Source organism: Rhopalosiphum maidis, chromosome 3 (genome assembly GCF_003676215.2).
Source record: "Rhopalosiphum maidis isolate BTI-1 chromosome 3, ASM367621v3, whole genome shotgun sequence".
Lineage (NCBI taxonomy): Eukaryota > Metazoa > Arthropoda > Insecta > Hemiptera > Aphididae > Rhopalosiphum > Rhopalosiphum maidis.
The window spans coordinates 72,700,638-72,723,047 of record NC_040879.1 but is presented as its reverse complement, the minus strand read 5'-3'; the positions used below and the strand labels follow the sequence as shown (position 1 = coordinate 72,723,047).

Here is a 22,410-nt window from a genome sequence, read left to right as displayed (position 1 = left end):
ACTATATTACCATTATAATTTTATTTTATTTTATTTGTAGCAAAGTAATGTTTATTTAGTCGAAATGGTCAATGACATGTTTATGTTTATACTTTATTATAGCTTATCTTATTATTTATAGACACAATACTTTATATATAATATTATGTATGTAGGCTCGATTAAAAGGACTATGTTTCCACTGTGAGCCTGTGTTTAAAATGTTATCAGATATTATCGCTGTTATTAAATTATGAGAAATGACTAATGAGATCATTATCGCTACAGGGTTAGTTTAACGCGTATAAGTAGTACATTAGTACATAGTACGTAGGAAATAATAATATAAAAGAAGAAAAATCTAAATTGTTCATTTCATGATAAGTTATCCAGTTCATGAAATGGAAACCGTTTTTTCCACTTTGTGAAGTAATTAAAAATTTCATGAAATTAGTATCCTTTATACCATTATTTCCTTGGTAGTTGGTGAAACAAAATATAATATTATAATTATATAATTATACTGCTTTTATTAATAAATATGCCAGTCCTAGACCAGATGTGGAAACTTGCATAACAATATGGAACGCTTGTAACTGTAAAATAGCCAATAGGTGCTAATCGTAAGTTTGTGGTTTTACATCAACCTATTGTAACAAAAGACTTTAATGAAAGAGACCAAGTTGATTTGATTAATTTTCAGTCAGTTCCTGATGGAAAATTTAAATTAATATTAAATTATCAGAAATTAATACTTAATTTGTTTATTTATGTCAATGTAAATGCGTTACTGAAGTAGCGTATCAATTAAGTACTCTCAATTTTTCTAACATTTGGAGCCCCTCAATTTTACCTACAGCAATACAATTATAAATGCCTGGTCGTAAAGCAGAAATTAAAATAAACTAATAAAATTACAATGAATAATGATTGTAAATTAAATTTTGTTCCACCAAATCTAACAAAATTTTAAATGAATTCGAATATTTAATATAATATACTTAAAAGTTAAAATATAATATTGTTAATAATAATATAATAATATAAATATTGTGAAATATAGTATATTATGTAATATTACAACCAATGGCAGTATAATATTATATTTTGTTTCACTAAGTGGATGGCCATTTGATAAAAAAAATTACACAATATGAAATTATAGTGAAAAAATATCCACTTCATGAAATGTATAATTATTACACCAAGTTGAAAAAACTGTTTCTTTTTATTTCTAAATATAGCTGTAGAAAAACATCTTAGCATTTTGATAAAAGTTTCTTCATAAGTTATTTTTATTTAAATACGTGTTTCAAATTCTAATTTTTTTTAAAACGAAATCTGCAAATTAACCATTTTGATGTTAAAAATTCGTACACATTTTTAATTTAACATTTAAGGTTTTTTTTACTGAAAATTAAAAAAAAATTTTAACGTAAATAATAAGTCACAAACATTTTTTTAAGCAATTTAAGTTCATATTTTAACGACATTATTAACACTTACAACGTTGAACGTAAAATAAAGATGTATTCACTATCCAGTCTACCTCTTTTGTTATTTCATTATTATTAAAAAATATATATTATAATTATAAACGTTAGTTAAGTATTGACCTATAAGATACTTACAGGCAACAGCAGATATAACTATACCGTCTATACCTATGTATCAAAATAATTCAATCTACTGTGCTATAATTAGAAAAATATATTGCATTAAACAATAAATAAATAGGTATATAATAAAATAAAATATCCTTAAAAACATAGGTAAATCGTCTACGCTCAGAATAATTTTTCTTTGCATACAACGATGTATAAGAATTTAATACATCTATTAAATACAGTGACGAATGAGCTCAGAAATTTTTTTTTATTACCCAGTAGATATTTGTAAAAACTTATAAATTATTGCAGACATTTTTTGATTTTAATCATGTCAATGATTTTTTTCTTTTATCAGTTAATTTATATTATTACTATGGTCGGTGTAGTATTTATTATGATTCATAGCACACAGTGAAAGGGAATTGAACGCACTAAATTCTATAGTAGTGTTTTCTCCTTCCGAGGACATTACCCCTACTATGCATATGAGCATCATGTGAACCACTGTTGAGTAGTAGATACTGCAGTAGTCTATTGCGTTCAAGAAATGAATACATGTACCGTTTATAATAACTTTCATAGGTGACAATGCAAAGCCTCTCTACGGAAAACATATTGATAATTCTGCACGAACGAAAAAATGACGAATAACGTAGTCGTTGTAAAGTGAAATATTACAAGTAAGTGTTATGAAACATGAATAATTATTATAAAAATGACTATAAGTTATGTCCTATAGTTATATTATACTATATTTGTATTTATAAATTATACAGAGTTAAGATACTAGTTACGATAAACACGACATAACAATGCCTAGACAAAAGGCGTAAATAGACTCATTATATGGTGAAATATATACCTACCTAAATTACTTAGGTTCGAGTATACGACATTACGACCTAACTTTGATTATAAATTTAGCAATTTATGTATTCACTAAGCATCAGCTAGGATGGAACAGCTTACTAAATATTCTAAACAATAATAAGTCTATATAAGGAAAGTAATGTTATTCAGCTACCAAATACAAAAATAATAGTTTGGTATATTTTTTCCAAATTATACCTACTCACTTAAATTTCAACTAGGTACGTATAATATATTATTATTTATTACTTCATTAGATTAGGAACGTATTTAAATAATAGTATAATCATACAATAATTATTAACCATATATGTCCGTATGTCCGTATTGGAAGTTAAAGACTATTTGAAAATATATCCATGGTTATGTATAGGTACCTATTATACATTTTTAATGATTAATAATTAATAACACTAAAAAATAAAAATTATATTAGCTTTTAGTAATAATTAATATGTTTTATTTTTATAGTAATAACCTACCTATAACATAACGGTGGTATAATATATAAAAATTATAAGTCAGCATTTTAATAGTCATATTATGTTCATGTTTTATAAATATTAAATGCAGTCAAACAGATATTTAGGAAATTTTTATTATATTCATAAATTTCACTTGATAGCCAAATAAACGAGGTTAAAAAACTATCGCCAGTCTTAACACAAGTGCAAATGTATACCCTAATAAAATTATAGATCATTTGAACTCAGTTTTTCAACTCATTTAAGTACTTACAGCCAGTACAGGCACCTCTTTTACTTTAAAATAAAGGTAGGTCATTTGAGCGTGGAACGTTGAGTTTATATATTTATTGATTTTACGATATGTCTGTGTATGTGTTGTTTTTTTGTACACACAAATACATAATATAATGTAAAAAAAAATTTTTGATCTTCAACTTTGATGGTGTTTTCTGATAGACAATTGGATTTTCTAAGATTTTTGAGAAGTCAATTTTGTCAAATCAGTATTTTTCAAAACAACCTAGAAAAACAAACAAAAATATGGACAAAACGAAAATTTTTACGCATTTAATAGATATTATATTTTATTGTGATTCATTATGGCATTTAATATATATATTAATTTTAAGCTTATATTTTTGTAGTATATTTTATTAGTAATATAAATTACTTTATAATATAGGTATTTAGGCTAACAGACAGTACCTATTAGCTCAAATTAATTTTTAATATGTATAACGAGTTATTATTAAAATAATTTTTATTTACCATAGGTATATGTATACATTATACATTACTGGAGTGATTTACTTAATGACGAAATATACTGGACACCTACTGGCTACTGTATAGCAGAGTAAATAGTTATATTTTTTCACCCTTTTTTTATTTTTCAATAAAAGTATTAACAAAAGGTTTTATTTACTTATTTAATTTATTGAAGAATTTTACCTGTAACTTAATATTATTTGTTTTACAACCAATACGAATTTAATGATTATCTAGTAGGTATCTACCCAAGTAATAAACCCAAAGTAACAAAAGTGGCACTTTATTCATTTTATACTTGATATATCGCTTTTAAGAAGAAAAAACTTTTGTTGTAATCTTATTATTTTGTAAATTGTAGGTATTTATACATGTCATGTGTATAATATATATCAAATAGATACAAGATGATTGAACTCTAAAGACTAGTAAATATTTATAAATATTAAATATATTTGTAGTGTAGTAGAATAAAATATATGAAATACCTATCTACTGAAAATTGTACAAAGACTCAGGGTAAATACTCTTACATTTTTGCAACGAATTAAATTTAAAATATATAATATTATATAGGCACCTACTAATTCATTAGGTAGTTTATTCTAAAATTTAAATTAATAATAGTAAAAATTATTGTTTTCTAGTCATTTAAAAATATGGCGAATCGCATATTTCTCATTTTGATTCTCTACGTTTACTGCATCAATGCTGAATACACTGAACCAGGACCCAAGTATAGGTGTCCGAAAATAGGCAGTTTGCCTGAGCTGGCGTTGCACCCCTGTCGTTGCGTAGCAGAGTCTGACAACGGATTAGCGTTAGACTGTGAGAACAGCAACTTGGCCTCACTATCCGTTGGTTTTTCCAACGTTGCATCACTTGGCGACGTAGTCGTAGACAACTTGACTATCTCATCGTGCAATATTGGTAAAGCCAATTATAGTATACCTATTATATTATAATTATATATATATGAATGATTTATTATAATAGATAATATTAGCATCTACTATTATATTGTGTTGTGTATATTTATGATGTGTATAATATGTTTATAAAGGTCGTTTATTTGGAGACATATTTTACTCGATTTCTGTAAACAGATTGATCATACAAGATACGCCAATAAGATTACTGGACGATGACTTATTTTTTGGAATTAATCACACGCTTTCTGAATTACACATCGTAAACTCCAAACTGGCCGAATTTCCTTCTGGTCCATTGAAAGTAAGTAAATTATTTTTATTAATACTAGCCATATCTATTTTTTCAATGAAACAACATACACATTTCAATTAAACTTGTATTACAGATATTGGGCAATTTAAAAGTACTGAGATTGGACAAACATGCAATATTTAATATACCAACAAACTCATTTGCTTCTAGTCAATTGCCAACCCGTTTGGAAAAATTATACATAACAAATGGAAAATTAACGTCTCTGTCTCCTGATTCATTAGGTCCCTGTAAAAAGTTAAAATACCTCGATCTTCAAGGCAATGAATTGGGAACGCTTCAAAAAAATCAGTTTAAAGGGTTGAGAGACTTAGAAACATTGGACATTTCTAACAATAATATTTCTAAAATAGAATCGTCCCATTTTGGTGATTTAACGAAGCTTGTGTCGATTAACTTGGCTAATAATTCATTACCATCTGTTACAAGGTTTTATTATAATTTATTTTAGCAATAAATCATCTAATTAATTTTATGTTACCTTTTTAATTAATAACTGTATATTTATTTTTAAAGGGGATCATTTGCAAGAAATACATTACTACGGGTTTTAAACTTGAGTCACAACAAACTGACAAGATTAGATTCCGAGTTATTTCGTGGTATGCGTTTTCTTCGAAGATTATATCTTAGTGACAATGAAATTGCTCAAGTCGATCGAGGGACATTTGCGTCAATGACAAGAATAGGTACTATAGATTTGGCTAGAAATCGTATGCAGATTATCGACTATCAAATGTTTTCTGGTCAAAATTACGTTGAAGTATGTTTATGAAATGTATAATTATTACCTATATATTATAAGTTTATTTTATTTTATTATAGCTGTGTAAATTGTAAATTATATTTTGAATAAATGTGGGTAATATAATTTAATATTCTAGATCATCGATGTATCTGAAAACCAAATTACCAAAATTGAAAAGCTATCGTTCAAAAATCTTTATTTGGTTCGAATAAATTTGTCAAAAAACAATATATCGGAAATCGATAGCGGAGCATTTGAAAACTGTGCTAACATTACGATGTTAGACATGTCGTACAATTCAATATCAAATATACCAAGCACTGCGTTTGACAATAATACATATGCTACAGTGTGGCAATTGTCTTATAATAACCTTACGGATATGTCTCAGGTAATGTCGAGTCCATTTAATTCGTTTTATTTGAATTATTAATATGCTAATGATAATTCATAATAAAAGTATTATTTATACAAAATTATATAAAAAATATATTATTTGTGTATTTTTAATGTTTAATATGACTAGACACCTAATAAGCGAAATTCGCTTTAATATTTGACGATTTAAAAGTATATAATTATTACAGGTACCAGTTACCAACATGGCGGGCATTAAAATCTTGAATGTGACACACAACAACATTAAGGTGATACCTAAAGGTACATTTCCAAAGCTTTACGAACTACATACATTGGATTTCAGCTACAATCGTATAAAATCCATAAGCCCCTCCGTATTCCAGTCGCTTCTCAGTTTACGATCCATCAACCTCAGCCACAACGCACTGGAAGACTTAAAGTCCACGACATTTGGCACTCTACCAACTGTACTCGAACTGTATTTGAATAAGAATTCAATAAAAAAAATTAATGCTGCGACATTTGTCAAAATGTCATCGTTGAGTCACTTGGATTTAAGACATAATAATATCACGCAAATACCAACCATACCGATATCACTGTCAAGTCTGGTGGTAAGTCATAATATTATTAAAGATATTGGACCTGACCGAGCCTGGCCATCGATGAACGCACTTCTCTCGCTGGATTTAAGTTACAATATGTTAGGCGATAGTTTGAACGGCGGATCGTTTTCAAAACTATTGTCTTTGCAAAGCTTAATTTTGGATTATAATTCTATCACAATACCACCAGCTGAAGCGCTAAGCCAACTAGTTTCAACAAGACATCTGTCATTAAGAGTAATATCATATTGAATGCTATTAGATATCTATTTTGTTTAAGTACCTACCAACACTACATACTTATATATAAGTACCTATTTTACACAACATTTTTAGGGTAACAGTATTACACATCTCAGTACAAAAGCTTTTGGAATATTACCTGTAGTGTTTTATCTGGATCTGTCACAAAATAATATCACTCAAGTCGAATCTCAGGCTTTTGATGGGCTATTGCAATTACAATTATTAAATCTAACTGAAAACAGTTTAACTGAGATACCCAATGGTGCTTTTAAAGGTCAGTAGGTATTATAATTATGAATTAGTTGGTTAATTAATTTGAAAATCCAAAAATAAATTGTGATTTCTAGATATTTAATTTGAATACAAAAAAAAATTAATTTAATAAAGGGGGAAAAACAGTTAATCATTTTGTTGCACAATAGGACTAATAGGAGTCACGTGTACCTTAACATCAAGTAAGTCACTATAATACATGTATTAAATTTGAATTCAGTAAATTTATTATTGCATACAAAAAACGATTATATAAGCAAAAAACCGTCTGTCAGTATATTACTACTTACCTAAGTATATTTTATGACAATTACATTCACAAACTATTACTATTTAAAGTAATTTAATTAACGATTAATAATATACAGTACCTTCCTAATTTAAATTAAATCTTCTTGAATTATAGTTTTGAGTTAAAACAAAATAACAAGCAAGCATCATTGTTTACTGATTAAATATTTAAATGTATAAGAATTTCAAGCATATGTATTTTAAATCTCTAAATTTATGTAGTCAATAGTCATGTAAAATCTTTTTGGTATTACAAACCACCCTCAAAGTTAATGGTGTAAACAGACACAAAAATAAAAAATTACATATTATTGTAATAATGTAAAAATATGTATTATGTAAAAAAAAATTTTTTTTTTAATAGACCATTAGTCATTGGAATTATTGCATTAGAATATAAAACATATATAATTACATTATAATTCAAATCTACTATTATTTCATAAAAAAAAAATAATGCTAGCAGATACTTGAATTAACTGTTCATAATAAATCATTGTATTTGTTATATTTTATTTGTTTTTATAATATGTAGGTTTGGTATCATTGACAACTTTGGATGTGTCACACAATCTGTTACATTCTTTGGACAACAAAACAAATAGTTTATTAGATGACTGTCTTTCTCTTAAATATGTAAGTAATTAATACTATTCATTTGAACTACTTACTTAGTGCAGTAATCCTTGATAAATTTAAATATTTACAGTTGAATTTAAGTCATAATCAGTTTTCATTTTTCACCAAAAAATCATTTCCAAACCATATGTACACACCTAGTTACTTAGAATCAATTGACATAAGCTACAATGAAATACCAATTATAACCAATGACATAACAGTTGGAACGCACAAAGTTAAATATCTTAACTTAAGTCATAATTCTATTGATGAAATACGGCCAGGTAATATAATATTATACAGATTATAAAATAACTTCTAAACAATAAGATTAACATTGTTATACACATATATGTTAACAACTCATACAATTGAATAAGTACTTATTAGTGTTAGTAAATAACTAACTAGTACTTACCCAGTATGGCAGTATCTATGTATATTAATAATTAAAATACAATACATACTTATATTTTAGGCGTACTTGGAAACTTAACATCATTAAACGTATTGGACTTATCATTCAATAATTTGGAATCAATGAAAAAAGTAGGTAATATGCCTAAAAATATGTCTGTATTGTTGATGTCCAACAATAAATTAACAAAACTTTCAAAAGAAATTGTAAGTTTCGTTCCAAAATTAAAAGATTTCAATGTAGAAAATAACCTATTTAATAATTTTCCGCCTGAATTGGCCAAAATTGTAACTAAAGGAACTTCAATTTCATTTAAAGGTAAGTGATATACCTAGTTGTACTTAATATTAATAAAAATCTTACCTACTTTATAATTAAACAAACTGAATACAATTTAATAATTAATAAATTATACATGTATTTAGGTAATCCTATTGAATGTGATTGTTCATTGATTCCCATAAAAAGAATGCTCAACTCTAAACTTAATCCAGATCCACAATGGGATAATATAACATGTGTGCAGTTATTAACATCAGAAGTATCTTATGTATCAGATTTAGGTGAGAATGAATTGATTTGTGATATACCTATAGAAGATGAGGATGATACATTTGTTGTAACACCAGATGTAAAATTTAGACAGATAAAAAGGTAAATATTATTAGCAATGGAATTTTTAAATAGTTATTGCATTTAGTAGAAATCATATTGTTTTTATCTTTTTATTGTTATTATAATAATATTGGTGCTCATAATAAATCAATAATTAAGGGATGGGTTGCTTCAAAAAATAAAGTCATGATTTTTATGTTTTATCAATGGATAATTTGTATTATACTTTGAAGTTTGAACCTTACTTAAAATTACTTATAACTTATTAACTTAAAATCAAATAATTTGTTACTTTTTGTAGATATTTAAAAATTGAAATAAGCGAGATAAATTAAATACACTTTAAAATGTTTGAAATGTTTTTATTCAAATAAAGCTGTTCTTTTTGAATAATTTATCAACCTATATGGTTACGTTTAAAATTATCAAAAAAAAATGTAGTTTTTTTTTAAATTTAAACTTTAATACTGATTTATAATGGTTAAAAAAATATATTAGTTCAAGTAGAAATATTGAAATACAATTTCAGGTCTGGAAGTAGTTACATAAAAATTGACTGGTTTGTACTTCAAAATAAAGAAGACATTGCTGATTTTGTTATATTTACTGGTGGTAATAAATTAGAAGAAAGGAGTTCTTCAAGATTGATTCCTTATAATTTGCGATCTCAAACTATTAAAGCTGCTTTCATTAAAGTAAAGAACTATTTATACATAATGATTAACCATATAGTTTATTTTAATATATTAAAATTAAATTATTTGGACTGTTTCTAGGATTCAACAAATTTGTGTATAATACCAAAAGATAGTTTTGGTAATGAGAGACAAATGAAAAAAGGACAATGTATGGATATCGGGGAATTAGGTCCATTAGCACTAAATAACGCAAAACAGAATTCTAAAAATATATATTTGTTTTATTCAATGTTGATATTATCAATGGTTAAAAGTTTAAAACCATAGCATAATTTTTTCTATTGATAGAAAGCAGCACACTAGTCAGTAATCATGTTTGCTACGTATCAATACTCATTGTTTTAATAATATGTATATCTGCATGGAATTATTTTCAATGCATCAATAAACATAACATCTTTTTATATATTATTATTAAATTTGTTTTACAAAAATAGAAAAATAAGCAACAACACCTACAAATTATATGATCAAGGTATTAAGCTATTGCGATAAATAACAAATGACAAACTGTATTATTTGAAATAAAAATGTCAGTGTGAAAAAAATTGATTTAAGTTAAATATGTCTCAAAAAGTATAATATTGCATATAAAAATGTAAAATATGCCCTAAAAACAAAAATGACTCAAAATATGCATTTATATGCAAAATAAAATTTCAAAACTAGCTGTGTGAAAGCGTGAAGTGTATTTGTTTTGTACTCTGCTATTTTTGTGACTGTGCAAAACAAATATGCAAATGCTACAAGTCTTCTCCCCAACCAATTACCTACTATGTATCATGTAGCAACTTATTTAATCCAAATATAATGATTGTGAGGTCTCCTAAAAATACTACTGAATTACAAGTATATGAACTTCTTTAAAATATTTCATATCTAAAATTATTTGTTTTATATCATTACTTAAATTATGTACTTAATCTATGATTTAGTATTACAATATTTTTAGTTGAGCTTACAATAAATTATGATACATTAAAATCAATAGATTATGTATAGAAAGATAGAAGATAATTAAGTTATCAATTAAAATACAAATAGACATACTTGTAAATTGATAATTTTAATTGATTCTGATCAAAAAAAAATTTTGCCTTCATGGTTTTATTAAATTAAAATACCAAATTATATAATTTTGAAGTTTATTTATTGAATGTAACAGAAAAATACAAATTGAACATTGTGCTTAAAGTTTAAAAAAAAATGTTTCATAATAATTATGTGTAATTGAATGCTTTTTGGAATGATTGTTTTTTACTAAAAAAAAAAAATAATAATAATATTGACTTTAAAGAATATAATAGAAAATATTTCATTACCATAAAAAATTGATGACAATTATTTATCCACTCCTCTTCCTGACGTATCTGACCATTAAGAATGGAAGACCAAAACCGGAGCTAAAGAAAAGTGCTGTGTAAAGAGTAAATTTGTACTTGCTGAACACATCAAATGGCAAATTCTAAAACACAAAAAATATTTTAGGTGTAATGTTATTTAATTTACAAATATTATAATACAATATTATTATTATACAGTAAATAAATAGATCTAAGGATAATGTATCTAATGTGATTTTATTAATAAAATGTCATAAGTTAGAAAATATGGGCTTATTTCCCAATTTACATAATATAATAAAATATAGTTACTACTTTGAGAGAACATACTTATAAATTGTTTGTTTATATTTGATATTTGACTGTTTTATGTAGGCAATAATCATAGGGTCTGTTATAATTTTTATTATAGTTAAAAGTCCAAATTTATATAATAAAAAGAAAAACTCTTTGATTATATAAAAGTTTTTATTTTATTTATCATTAATCATTTTTCAATTTTTCAAATTTAGATATATTTTTTTCCAAAGCCCTGAAAAAATAGTATGCACTGTTAAAATTTTTATAATGACTATTTGATTCTTTATCTATAATTTTGATATAACTTAAAAAAATAAGTAGGTAATAATTTCATAATTTGTTTTAAATGTTGAAGTTATAAGTAATTCTTAATTTCTTTAGTCTTTCTCAATGTTTTTTCAAATTTTAATATACATGTTTTTGTTATTAACCAAAATATTTATTATACCTCATTATTTTGTCAGTAATTAGTTAGATCACTACATAAGCTTAGTGAACTTGAGTGTAATAATAATAGTTATAAATCATCATTGCATATTTGCATGGTATACTTGAAATTGTAGCAGAATTGGGACTATGAAAATGTTATTGATATTTTATAATTTTTATTTTTTGAGTTTTTGAACTTCTGTTACACAACTATTCTTTTTGTTGAAGACAAATATTTTTAAGAAGATATCATAGATATCTAACAACATTATTAATAGTGATTTTAGATTGAATTACATTAACTAACCAAATCCTCTCATATCATTTAACTATAAAATTAATATTATCTATTATAATTATTAAATAATTATCACACATTAATTAACAAAATACTAAATTGAATTACAGTTAATTGTCTATGTTTTAAAAATATTGTGATATAATTTCCAAATTCAACAAAATTCTTGGGTTTTATATATCTAAATACATTTAACATTTTTATTTTATTTTCATTAAATTTCCCTAGGTATATCAATCCTATCCTGGTGTACTAGCAGTAATTAAAAGAAAAAATTATAATTATTATTATCATGTAATGTCATTTATTTCAATTTATGGTGCCATACCAAATATTTATTTAAATATTTATTAATACATACTATATCAATATTTTCTAGAAAAATGTTACTTATATTATGTGTTTACACAAAGTAGTTACGCACTAACTCATATCAAGGTCCGAGTTCAAAACATATCGCTGGTATACCTATCATATATTATATAACTTTTTAAATGCTTGATCATGAACTAATATGTATTAATACATACATATTTTATCAATGCAAATAAGCGATAAATTTAATAAAAAAAATCAATATAATCAATACAATTTGTTTGTAAATTGTATATAATGATGCTAGAACATCAACATCAAAAACATGTAAAAAAAAGTACAAAAATCAATATGCCGGTTAAATGACCAAAATTAAACAAAGATCATAAGTAAATCACATTTCAGTAATTATACGAAAATAATTTGTCATTCGGCTTAAAATAAATCAAATTCAGATAAAACAGTGATTATTTTTATCTTAATTACTCATTAAATATTTAATTTGATCATTGGAAAAATGTGAAACCATAAAATATATATTTTATGTAATTTAATACAATGAAGTTTCATAGGCGCAACTAGAGGGGGGCTTAGGTGGGATTAGCCCATCCAGTTTTTTTATGTTAGTGTTAATAATTAATACTAGTGGTGTAGGGGCAAAGCCCCCACGGGTCGCTAATATCAATGTAGCCTATACAGAAAAAGAGCTCTAGTTGGGCCTATGTAGAGTTGTTAAGTATTTAGACGATTTAAGTTTTTTAATTTTAAGGGTCAAAACCATTTAAATAAACTAATAGTTATCTAAATTGTTACACTGAAAGCTGAAGTGTTCCAATTCTATACATAGTGCCCTTTTAAAATATATTGGTTTTAAACAGAATATTTGCCATTTTGTTGCAGAGCAAAGAGAAACAATAAATGTAAAACTGTAAGTAAATATATTTAAAAAATTCAAGACCGTCCAAAAAAGCTAAAGATAACCCTAAAACTGTACAAGTCACGTTTTTTTTTTTTTTACTTACATGTCCCGGACCTTCATAAGCGTGTCCTCTTCTAACTGCAGTAGTCGAGAATTGCCTAAGCGCTTGTACGGCTTTTGAACCAAGCATGGTGAGTTTTGATTTAATTAAAGTTGTAAAAAAGTTAACGTGCTTACGGGCGTTAACAAAAAAAAAATCTGTCTGAAACCACTCGCAGAAAATCAACCTTTAGGCTTTACGATGACAAGGTTATCTCAGAGACGATTAAAATTTAATAAAATACATCGATGATAACGGTTTGTGGAACACTCAACGACCATTGGCGTGGAGCCGTGGAGGTAAACTAATACCTCCGTCCTCCACGGACTACAAAGTTAACAACACGGTTACATACTTACATAGTTTTGCATACATTGTGATGGAAGATCGGGTATTATGAAGTCGTTCTGAAAATAAATTATCCTACGGATAAAAACAATTTATTTATTTTACAGGTATCGTTGATAAATAATTGTTTTTTTGTTAGAATGGTATGAATTGTCTGTCAATATTATATATTGTATTTATTATTTTCATGTATTTTCTATAGTAGACATAATTAAAAAACATCGAATACCCATATGCCATAGCCATATGGACAATTTTAATTGTTTTTGGATAAAAGCGCAATTTTCTAAGAATAATGAAAATTATCTTCCAATTTCAGCCATAAGCATATATTTATCTAATGAAGCAAAACATAAAAAAATATAAAAAACATAATTATATAACATATATTTGTAAAATAAAATGTCAAGTTTATGTTCTGAAATTAAAGTACACAGGTGAAAAATATACCTACATGCACGATTATTATAGATCACGTGATAGTTAATTTATAAAAACACTTTTCTAATGATACTTTAAACATTTTATTTCACAAATTACACAGGCTACTTAAGGAATATCATATATTAACAATTGATGTGCATAATAAATAAAATAAATAGAGACAATTCTTAATAAGTTTGTGTTAACTGTTAACAATCGGAAAATGATTTAATTGTAAAAAAAAGTTTAGAATATAAAAATGTTTATTATAATTTAATATATTGTTTAATATTGAATTGTTTTTGGAATAATAAAATTAGGATATTGGGAGCGTGGGTTCAAAGTCCCCACAATCCACTTTAGCATAAAATAATTTTAGCACTCTAGTTAAACCCATGGACAATGGACTGATATTAGTGTATACAATTAATTTCAATCATTAACTACAGCCAAATTGTAAATTCAGCTTTCAATCGGGTATACAATTTAAGTAGGTATATATTTACCTACTTAAACTACCTTTAAAATGTAAAAATAATAAAATTTAATTCAAATACAAAGTTATATTTTATATATTATAGGTTAAAAAAAAAACAAGAATGAATATGCACTAAAATGTATAATATCTACATTTTACAAATACTTATATAATAAATTGATAGTACAGAATTTAAAACATGCGTAATAATGCTAAAATAACAGCTGTACTAGCAAATAACTTATCCATGTTAGTTTTCATATTATTTAGATTCCTTATCTTATATCCAGCACAATCCACTTGACCTATTCTTATTTCTTAGTTTAATATTTTAAATTTTTTATCTTATATAATTTTTTTCATGTGATTAATGGCTTCTTGACCTTTCTGTTGATCCAAACCATAACTATGAATTCCTAAGTATTTTATTGAAGCATCTAATATAGGTGTGTAATTAGCTTACTATTATCCCTAATGCCTGGGCAACTCTTTTAGCATTCATATTACTTATTTTTAATATCTAAAGAATATTTAGACCAATTCCATAAATGAAAATATTTAAGTGCCGTAGCCAAAAGTTTATGAAATGGCGATAAAATAATTCCTATATTAACAAATTGATCATTATTTCTAATAAGTAAATTTTTAAAAGTTACATTATTGAAAATTAGATGGTGTGCATAGATAATAATGATTATCTATTGATAATACAAATATATATATATATTATATATTGTACTTCTAAAAATTATTTAATATCTTTACTAAAACTATTTTCAAATTCAGTTATAACTTCATTCCATTAAGGATATTCTTCTCCTGAATAATAAACTTCTAGTTATACATTTTTATAATTGATACCCAATAAATTTAAAATATCAACTATATTTTTATTTTCAGCTATATTATATATTGCCTGATGTTGTTTGTTGGTGGCTTCTTTGTCAGCTCCTTTAGATAATAGAAATTTAACAATATGAACATGGTTGAAACATACTGTAAAAAACACAGTTGTCACTCCAGACTGATTATCTTTCAACTCTATATCATTATATATGCACCATGTTTGATGAGAAATTCTACCAATTTCAATCAACCATTGGAGCATGCATGTATGGGTACTGTCAATCCTATTCTATCCTTAGATTTGATGTTAATATTATTGAAATTTGTTAAAAGCTTTAGACAATTTATTAAGTCAAATTCATCATAAATTTTAGTAGAATTACATACACACATTATAATATTATGACAGTCATACTCTATTAATGGATCAACACCATTCTGTAAAAGATATGTTAATTACAGCATCTAAAGACCCATAAGATGCTGCATTTATTAAAGCGGTCCAAGTATTATTCAAGCAGCTGTTAATATTTACAATTAAAAGCATGGTTGATTTCTGATACATTATTTGTTATACAAGCATTTTCCAATGTTAATTGAAAATTTTCTACTTCTGGTCTTACATGATATAATGTGTGTTCAACAATATCACTAAATTCATCATACTCATTGTCATCACTTTCCCAATCAGCTGGAAGAATGTTTTTCTCAAATTTTATATTGATGCATATTGGAACTATAACAAATAATATTAAACATTAATAGTTTATATTTTATTCTGATAAATAATATTGCACATGTTTAAATAAATTCATTTAGCTAATGGCTATGGATATGTAATCATCACTCATACACATAATAGATACCTACACAAGTATTGATACTTAATATTAGAGTACCTTGGTTTGTATTGATTATTGATATTAGTTATAGGACAAAATAATTATTATTTTAAAATTAATAATAAAGCATTTCAATTTTCACTAAAATATAATATATATATATATATAGATGTATGCCGTACAAAGAAGCACCATTTGATAAAATATTTATGATTATCCAAATTACTAACTAAAATATTAAATCAAAATTTTTGATTATCTATTAAAATTTGAATCAGGCATGAACCATTTATAATTCCATTTAAAAATATATAGAGATTATAAAGTATTTGAAAGTTGAAATATTAGTCTTAGTTAAAGCAAATTTTACATTTGAATAATCCATTTATCCTTGTTATTTTTAATATAATAACAAATTTAAAGGTAAAATATTATCTATACTCTGTGCAACTTAAGAAAAGTAATTAGTATCATTTAGCAGCAACCAGTTTTCATTAGACGGCTGTCAAATAATATCCATTTGTCACTCTTACCAAGTATACCATGAGGTTACTATACATAATGCGCACAATTTGGCCACAGAGTATATCTCTTAAGTTGAATAGAATTTAGATTATGAGCATTTTCAAATTTATATAAAATATATTATAACTTTAAAATGCTAATATCTTGCTTCAAAAATAAAATATTAAAAAAAAACTTTTTAAGTTGTCTTAATTTATATTTTTAATTTTAAATTTGATAATAGTTAAATTCCATGTAAATAACAAAGTAAAACAGATTCTTTTGAACGTTAATTGTATATGTAATGCGTTAGCAAGGTATAAAAAACATATGAGGGTATAACATCTTCTTAACCACATTGTTTTTGCACTTTTTCCATAATTATAAGTAATTAAAAATTTGAAAGAATAAATCATAACTTTTATAACATTTAAAACTCCATTAATATTTTTCAATATTAATATAAAAGCATTTAAATAGTAAATTAAATATTTAATTATATAGTTTATAATTTTATAACATTATTGATAAAATAATGAAAAAAAATTGTATTATAATTTATATTATTTTTCTGAAAATATTGGCGTTTCAACATTTTAATTTCATTAATCTCCTGATTTTGTTTCTAGTTTCGAGAAAATCTGCCGGCCGTACGTGCGCGCGAGCAACATGTTTGATACAATGATACAATATCGTATTAAATAATTCGCAGTTTTTTTCGAAACTGGAAAAAAATATTAAAAATCAGGAGATTAATGAAACTAAAATGTTGAAATGACAATATTTTCATAAAATTTAACTCTACAAAATGGCTATCTTAAATTTTTTTTTAAACTTTTTTAACAAAACATTAACATACATTAAAACATGAAATATAATATTAGTAGTTCTTGTACTTGTAAATCTTATTAAAAAAACAGAATTATGATGTCTCCATTATTTCAGGGGATATTGCAATGGGTAAATACTCACGATAAACTCTGTATATACGAGGGTGGTTCAAATATGATCGAGACAAACGCTGTAGATGGCCCGCATGTATGTTTCGACGGTAGTGGCTTAATTATGTGATAGCTGGGTCTCTTACAAACAGTGTGGCATAGTTTTCGTCGGAGCACGTGTTTCACGCGTGTGCTACGACCATGAGTGAACGTCAAGTGCCGACTGCCGTTGCGCAACGTATTATCATTCGTTTTTTAGTGGGAGAAGACGTTAAAAACACGGATATTTTTGTGCGTTTGCAAAAGCAGTTCGGTAGTGAGTGCCTGAGTAGGGCTGGCGTGTTTAAATGGGCCAAAGCATTCAAGGATGGCCGCAAAACCGTCGAGAATGAGCCACATGATCGTCGACCGCGAACCAGCGTCACACCAGACAACATTCGCCGCGTAGAACAACTCATTTTGGAGGACCGTAGGATGAATGTTCGAGACATTTCGGCTGAAGTCGGCATCAGTATTGGTAGTGTAGAGTCTATCATCCACGAACATCTTCAATATCGCAAAATAACGGCGCGATGGGTTCCTAAACTGTTGAACTTTGAGCAAAAATTCACGCGGTTGGAAGTTTGTCGCCGCTTACTGACGCGATACGAGGCGGAGGGGGACGATTTTTTAACGCAAATCTTCACTACAGACGAAACATGGGTACATTATTACACTCCCGAAACCAAGGTGTCAAGTAAAGAGTGGAGGAAGAAGGAGGAAGGGGCGCCAGTCAAAGCGAAGAAAACCTGGTCCGCGGGTAAGGTAATGTGTACTGTGTTCTGGGACCGGCAGGGCGTGCTGTACGTCGATTTCCTGCGCACTCAACGTACCATTAATGCTGTATACTACTCTAACCTTCTGAAAACACACGTGAAACCCGCTTATCGGTCGAAACGGAGGAGCATTCCAGCACGAAGTGCGATTCTTCTCCAGGATAACGCGCGCCCTCATACCGCGCGTCTCACGCTCGATACAATATCGAAATTGGGGTGGAAGGTACTGGAACATCCCCCCTACAGTCCGGATTTATCGCCCTGCGACTACCATATGTTTGGACCACTGAAAGAGGCCCTCGGAGGTCAAAAGTTCAACACCGACGACGAGGTAGAGGGGTTCGTGCGCACATGGCTGTCCGAGTTGCCCAAGGAATTGTTCGATACCGGCATCAAAAAACTTCCGGAAAGGTGGACAAAATGTATAAATATTGAGGGGAATTACCTAGAAAAAATGTGATTTTTTGTAAACTTTTTCGATAATAAATAAACATGTTACAGCATTTGTCTCGATCATATTTGAACCACCCTCGTAGTTAAAAAGTAAAAAATAGTTAAAAAATCATACCATGTATATATAGGTACATAATATATAAAGATAGTACAAACATTTATTTGAAAAATTCAAGTACTATGGTTATTTGTTTTCGAGTTATGCCAAAAATACAAAATCGATTTTGTCAATATTAAAAGTTGGTAGGTAAATATTTCTGTTTTTACTAATTTCTTTTTTATCGATTATTTTAAAAATTACTGAATATTTTGATTCCTCTAAAATACAAACTAGCCACTTTCAAAATTACAAATCTAAGCATTCTCTCAACTTTACTACTTTTTGTGTATACAATATACATATACTGCTTATCTCAATATCTAAAAATAATATTATGTATAGGTAGGTATAATGAAATCTCTGAATTATCTGTTGATTGTAAAAAAAATAAGTGGTATTTAAATTTTAAAGTATAGTAATCAATTGTAGCTTGTAGGTATTCGTATTATAGGTATGTTTCGCTTTAAATCTTTCTTTTTCAAAAAATTAGCTTTATCTTTTTTATATTTTATTTAGGCTCCAAATAATTGTATTTAGTCTTTAAAGATATTAAAATATTTGAAATTATATCATAAAATTTTGTTGATTCTTTATCAATAACCTAACTTGTAAAAAGACTAGGCGACAACTTTGAGACGTTACAAGTGAAGTAGCCAGTAGGTACTTTATACGAATGTCACCTATAAACAATGTAAACAATTTTAAAATTTTTCGGCCACGAGCAAAATATATATCCTACTTCCTATGCACTGCGTTTGGTAGTAAATATATCTTTAGTGTAGGCGGTAGCCGGTAGATATCTTTAATAGTATATTAGTATATAATTTATAATTATTATACACATTACATCTAACTATAATCAATAATTTAAAACTAGACACCTTAATTATTTAGTATTTAAAAATCGTTTTTTAGCTAGCCAAAAAGCTATACTAGCTAGTAGCTGTACCTTAAATATAAAAGTTAACATTTTTATAAATTTTTTATATGTTATATCAGATTATTTTACTTTTTTAAAGGTATAATTAAATAGTATTATGATGATCGGTGGGGCTTATTGCAGGATACTTGGATATATGGTATTGTGGTTTTAAGACTTATAGATCAGATATAGAAGTACGTCAATAGATAGTAGATACCTATGTGGCTACGTATTTTGTGGCATAATAGTTGTTGTTATACAAAATTATCAATAATGCATTTGTCTGTAGTACAATATTTTTATCTTATATATATATATATATATATTTGTGCGTGTGTGTGCATCTATATATATTTATTATTTTTAATTGTAAACATTTTGAAGGTTTTAATTATTATATTAATTTAGTTATACTTATTGCAATAATAAAAATAACAACATTTTATTTTTACATCTAATATTGTGATATTTAATAATCATCATTAATATCTAATATAAGCCAATTGATAAACATACAATTTGTTTTTAAATGTATAATTATGTAATTATATGCATGTTTATTTATATAAGACCGAGAAGTTACTTCGTTATATGGTGTATAGTATGATTCAAATTTTCGAGCGTACATCGTAATTCTGTAATGATACTTATATAGTATATAAAGTTACTATAATGGATGTGTTCAGTTTAAATTCAATCAAAAATTATTGCATACGAAAAAAACAGTTATGAGCGGGAATAGCGTGTTTATAACTTCTATTTCTAAGGATATCACTCAACATTGACGTATGACGTATGACGTATACGTATCATGTAGGTATATTAGAACAGTGTAAATAGAAGAGTGATATATAAATTATAAATAGCTAAAATAGCTTAAAATTATTCTAAATATTTAATAATAATAATAATAAAAAAAAAAAAAGTGTGCAAGTGAGTATTGCTCTGCTGTATAGTAGAGATGGAGAGTAGGTCACTGGTTACTAAAATGGATGTGTTAAATTTGAATGCAATGACAGGTATCATTGCATACGAAAAACGATTCTGAACGGAGATGATTTGTTGGTCAATGATAATGAAAAAGTTTTTTTTATATAATTTCACTTTTTAATACTTTTTTAACGGTTTTATAAATATTTCATGAAATAAAATTGTCAAATTGCTTTAATTCTAAAGTAGATAACGTATTTGTCAGTCAATGATAATTAGTAGGATATATTATATTATTACCTATATTTAAATTGTAATATATCGTTATTTTACGCGATTTCGTAAAAAATTAATTTTCATACGCTTATAAAATGTTTTCTATATTGACGCTGGATTTTTTTTTTACAGTTACTTGAAGGAAAACTTATGGATAACCTTGTATTGGATTTTTGAACCTTAAGTATAAATCACAAAAATTTTATGAATTTTTAACTTCAAAATTTCTTGTAAATTTTCACAATTTTAATATATTTTGTAAACATTTGAACTTTAAATGCTTATAAACAAAAATCGTGACTAACGATTTTTGATTTTTTTTTACCACGATAAATAAAACTTATAATAAACCTTGAAGTAAATTTTAAAGATTTTTTGGATAGCTAAATTTTTTTTTGTCGGCATTTTAAGAAAAAAAAACTTCGAAAAAAAAGTCGAAAATTTCAATTGTTTATAAGTAGCTTAAAAAAGGTCAAAATATTTTGAAAATTTAATCATAAATAGATAACTATAATATAAACATTTGGTGAAAATTTTAAGTATTTACAATGATTCGTTTTTGAGTTACAGCAAAATCAAAAAATCGATTTTGTTGAAAGTGGTTATACATAAAAATTCCCGTTTTTCCGTTATTATTTCAGCGTTTTTCCGGACGCTATTGAAAACTACTGGAAATTTTTTACGTTTGATCCCCCAAAGTACCAACCAGATGAATTTTCCTATCCAAAGAGGGGCTGAAGTCAAAAATCGAAGCATTATTACTCCAAAACGTGATGACAGACAAAAAAAAACACACATTGTAAAATCAATACATTCATTACTCCGTTTAGAATCTAAAATAATAGAATTAAATAATTAATAAGTAATAACATACTTTAACAGAAATAAAGGTTGATATTACTTGCAAAAAAATAAAATCGTTAGATAGAATTTTTATAACAGTACATTCCATAGGTACTTTTAAGATTGTCGAGTATTATTGTATTAATCTATTAATAATCGCACTTATACGCT

At 26.3% G+C, this 22,410-nt stretch overlaps 2 protein-coding genes and 1 pseudogene across 5 annotated transcripts; 1 reads left to right on the top strand and 2 right to left on the bottom strand.

The window, feature by feature from the left end:
• Positions 1 to 2,113: 2,113 nt before the first annotated feature.
• LOC113557018 (chaoptin-like) lies at positions 2,114 to 10,366 on the top strand. 4 transcript variants are annotated; one of them, XM_026962290.1, is made up of 15 exons: positions 2,114 to 2,269; positions 4,056 to 4,122; positions 4,342 to 4,624; positions 4,758 to 4,927; positions 5,013 to 5,368; positions 5,456 to 5,702; positions 5,824 to 6,078; positions 6,275 to 6,889; positions 6,989 to 7,172; positions 7,998 to 8,098; positions 8,172 to 8,367; positions 8,562 to 8,819; positions 8,927 to 9,155; positions 9,646 to 9,811; positions 9,893 to 10,366. In XM_026962290.1, exons 3-15 carry the CDS (start codon positions 4,354 to 4,356, stop codon positions 10,079 to 10,081), a joined length of 3,237 nt encoding a protein of 1,078 aa, XP_026818091.1. In that variant the 5' UTR covers positions 2,114 to 2,269; positions 4,056 to 4,122; positions 4,342 to 4,353; the 3' UTR covers positions 10,082 to 10,366. The 4 variants fall into 4 exon arrangements, with proteins under 4 accessions (XP_026818091.1, XP_026818090.1, XP_026818092.1 ...); XM_026962289.1 differs by having other exon boundaries at positions 4,056 to 4,213; XM_026962291.1 differs by lacking the exon at positions 4,056 to 4,122 and adding an exon at positions 3,700 to 3,782.
• A 770-nt stretch (positions 10,367 to 11,136) lies between these two features.
• On the bottom strand, positions 11,137 to 16,349 carry LOC113557021 (cytochrome c oxidase subunit 7C, mitochondrial-like). Its single transcript, XM_026962294.1, has 3 exons — positions 16,237 to 16,349; positions 13,522 to 13,925; positions 11,137 to 11,279 (listed from the first exon to the last, which is right to left on the bottom strand). Exons 2-3 carry the CDS (start codon positions 13,606 to 13,608, stop codon positions 11,160 to 11,162), a joined length of 207 nt encoding a protein of 68 aa, XP_026818095.1. The 5' UTR covers positions 13,609 to 13,925; positions 16,237 to 16,349; the 3' UTR covers positions 11,137 to 11,159.
• LOC113558338 lies at positions 14,960 to 17,986 on the bottom strand (annotated as a pseudogene).
• Positions 17,987 to 22,410: the final 4,424 nt, after the last annotated feature.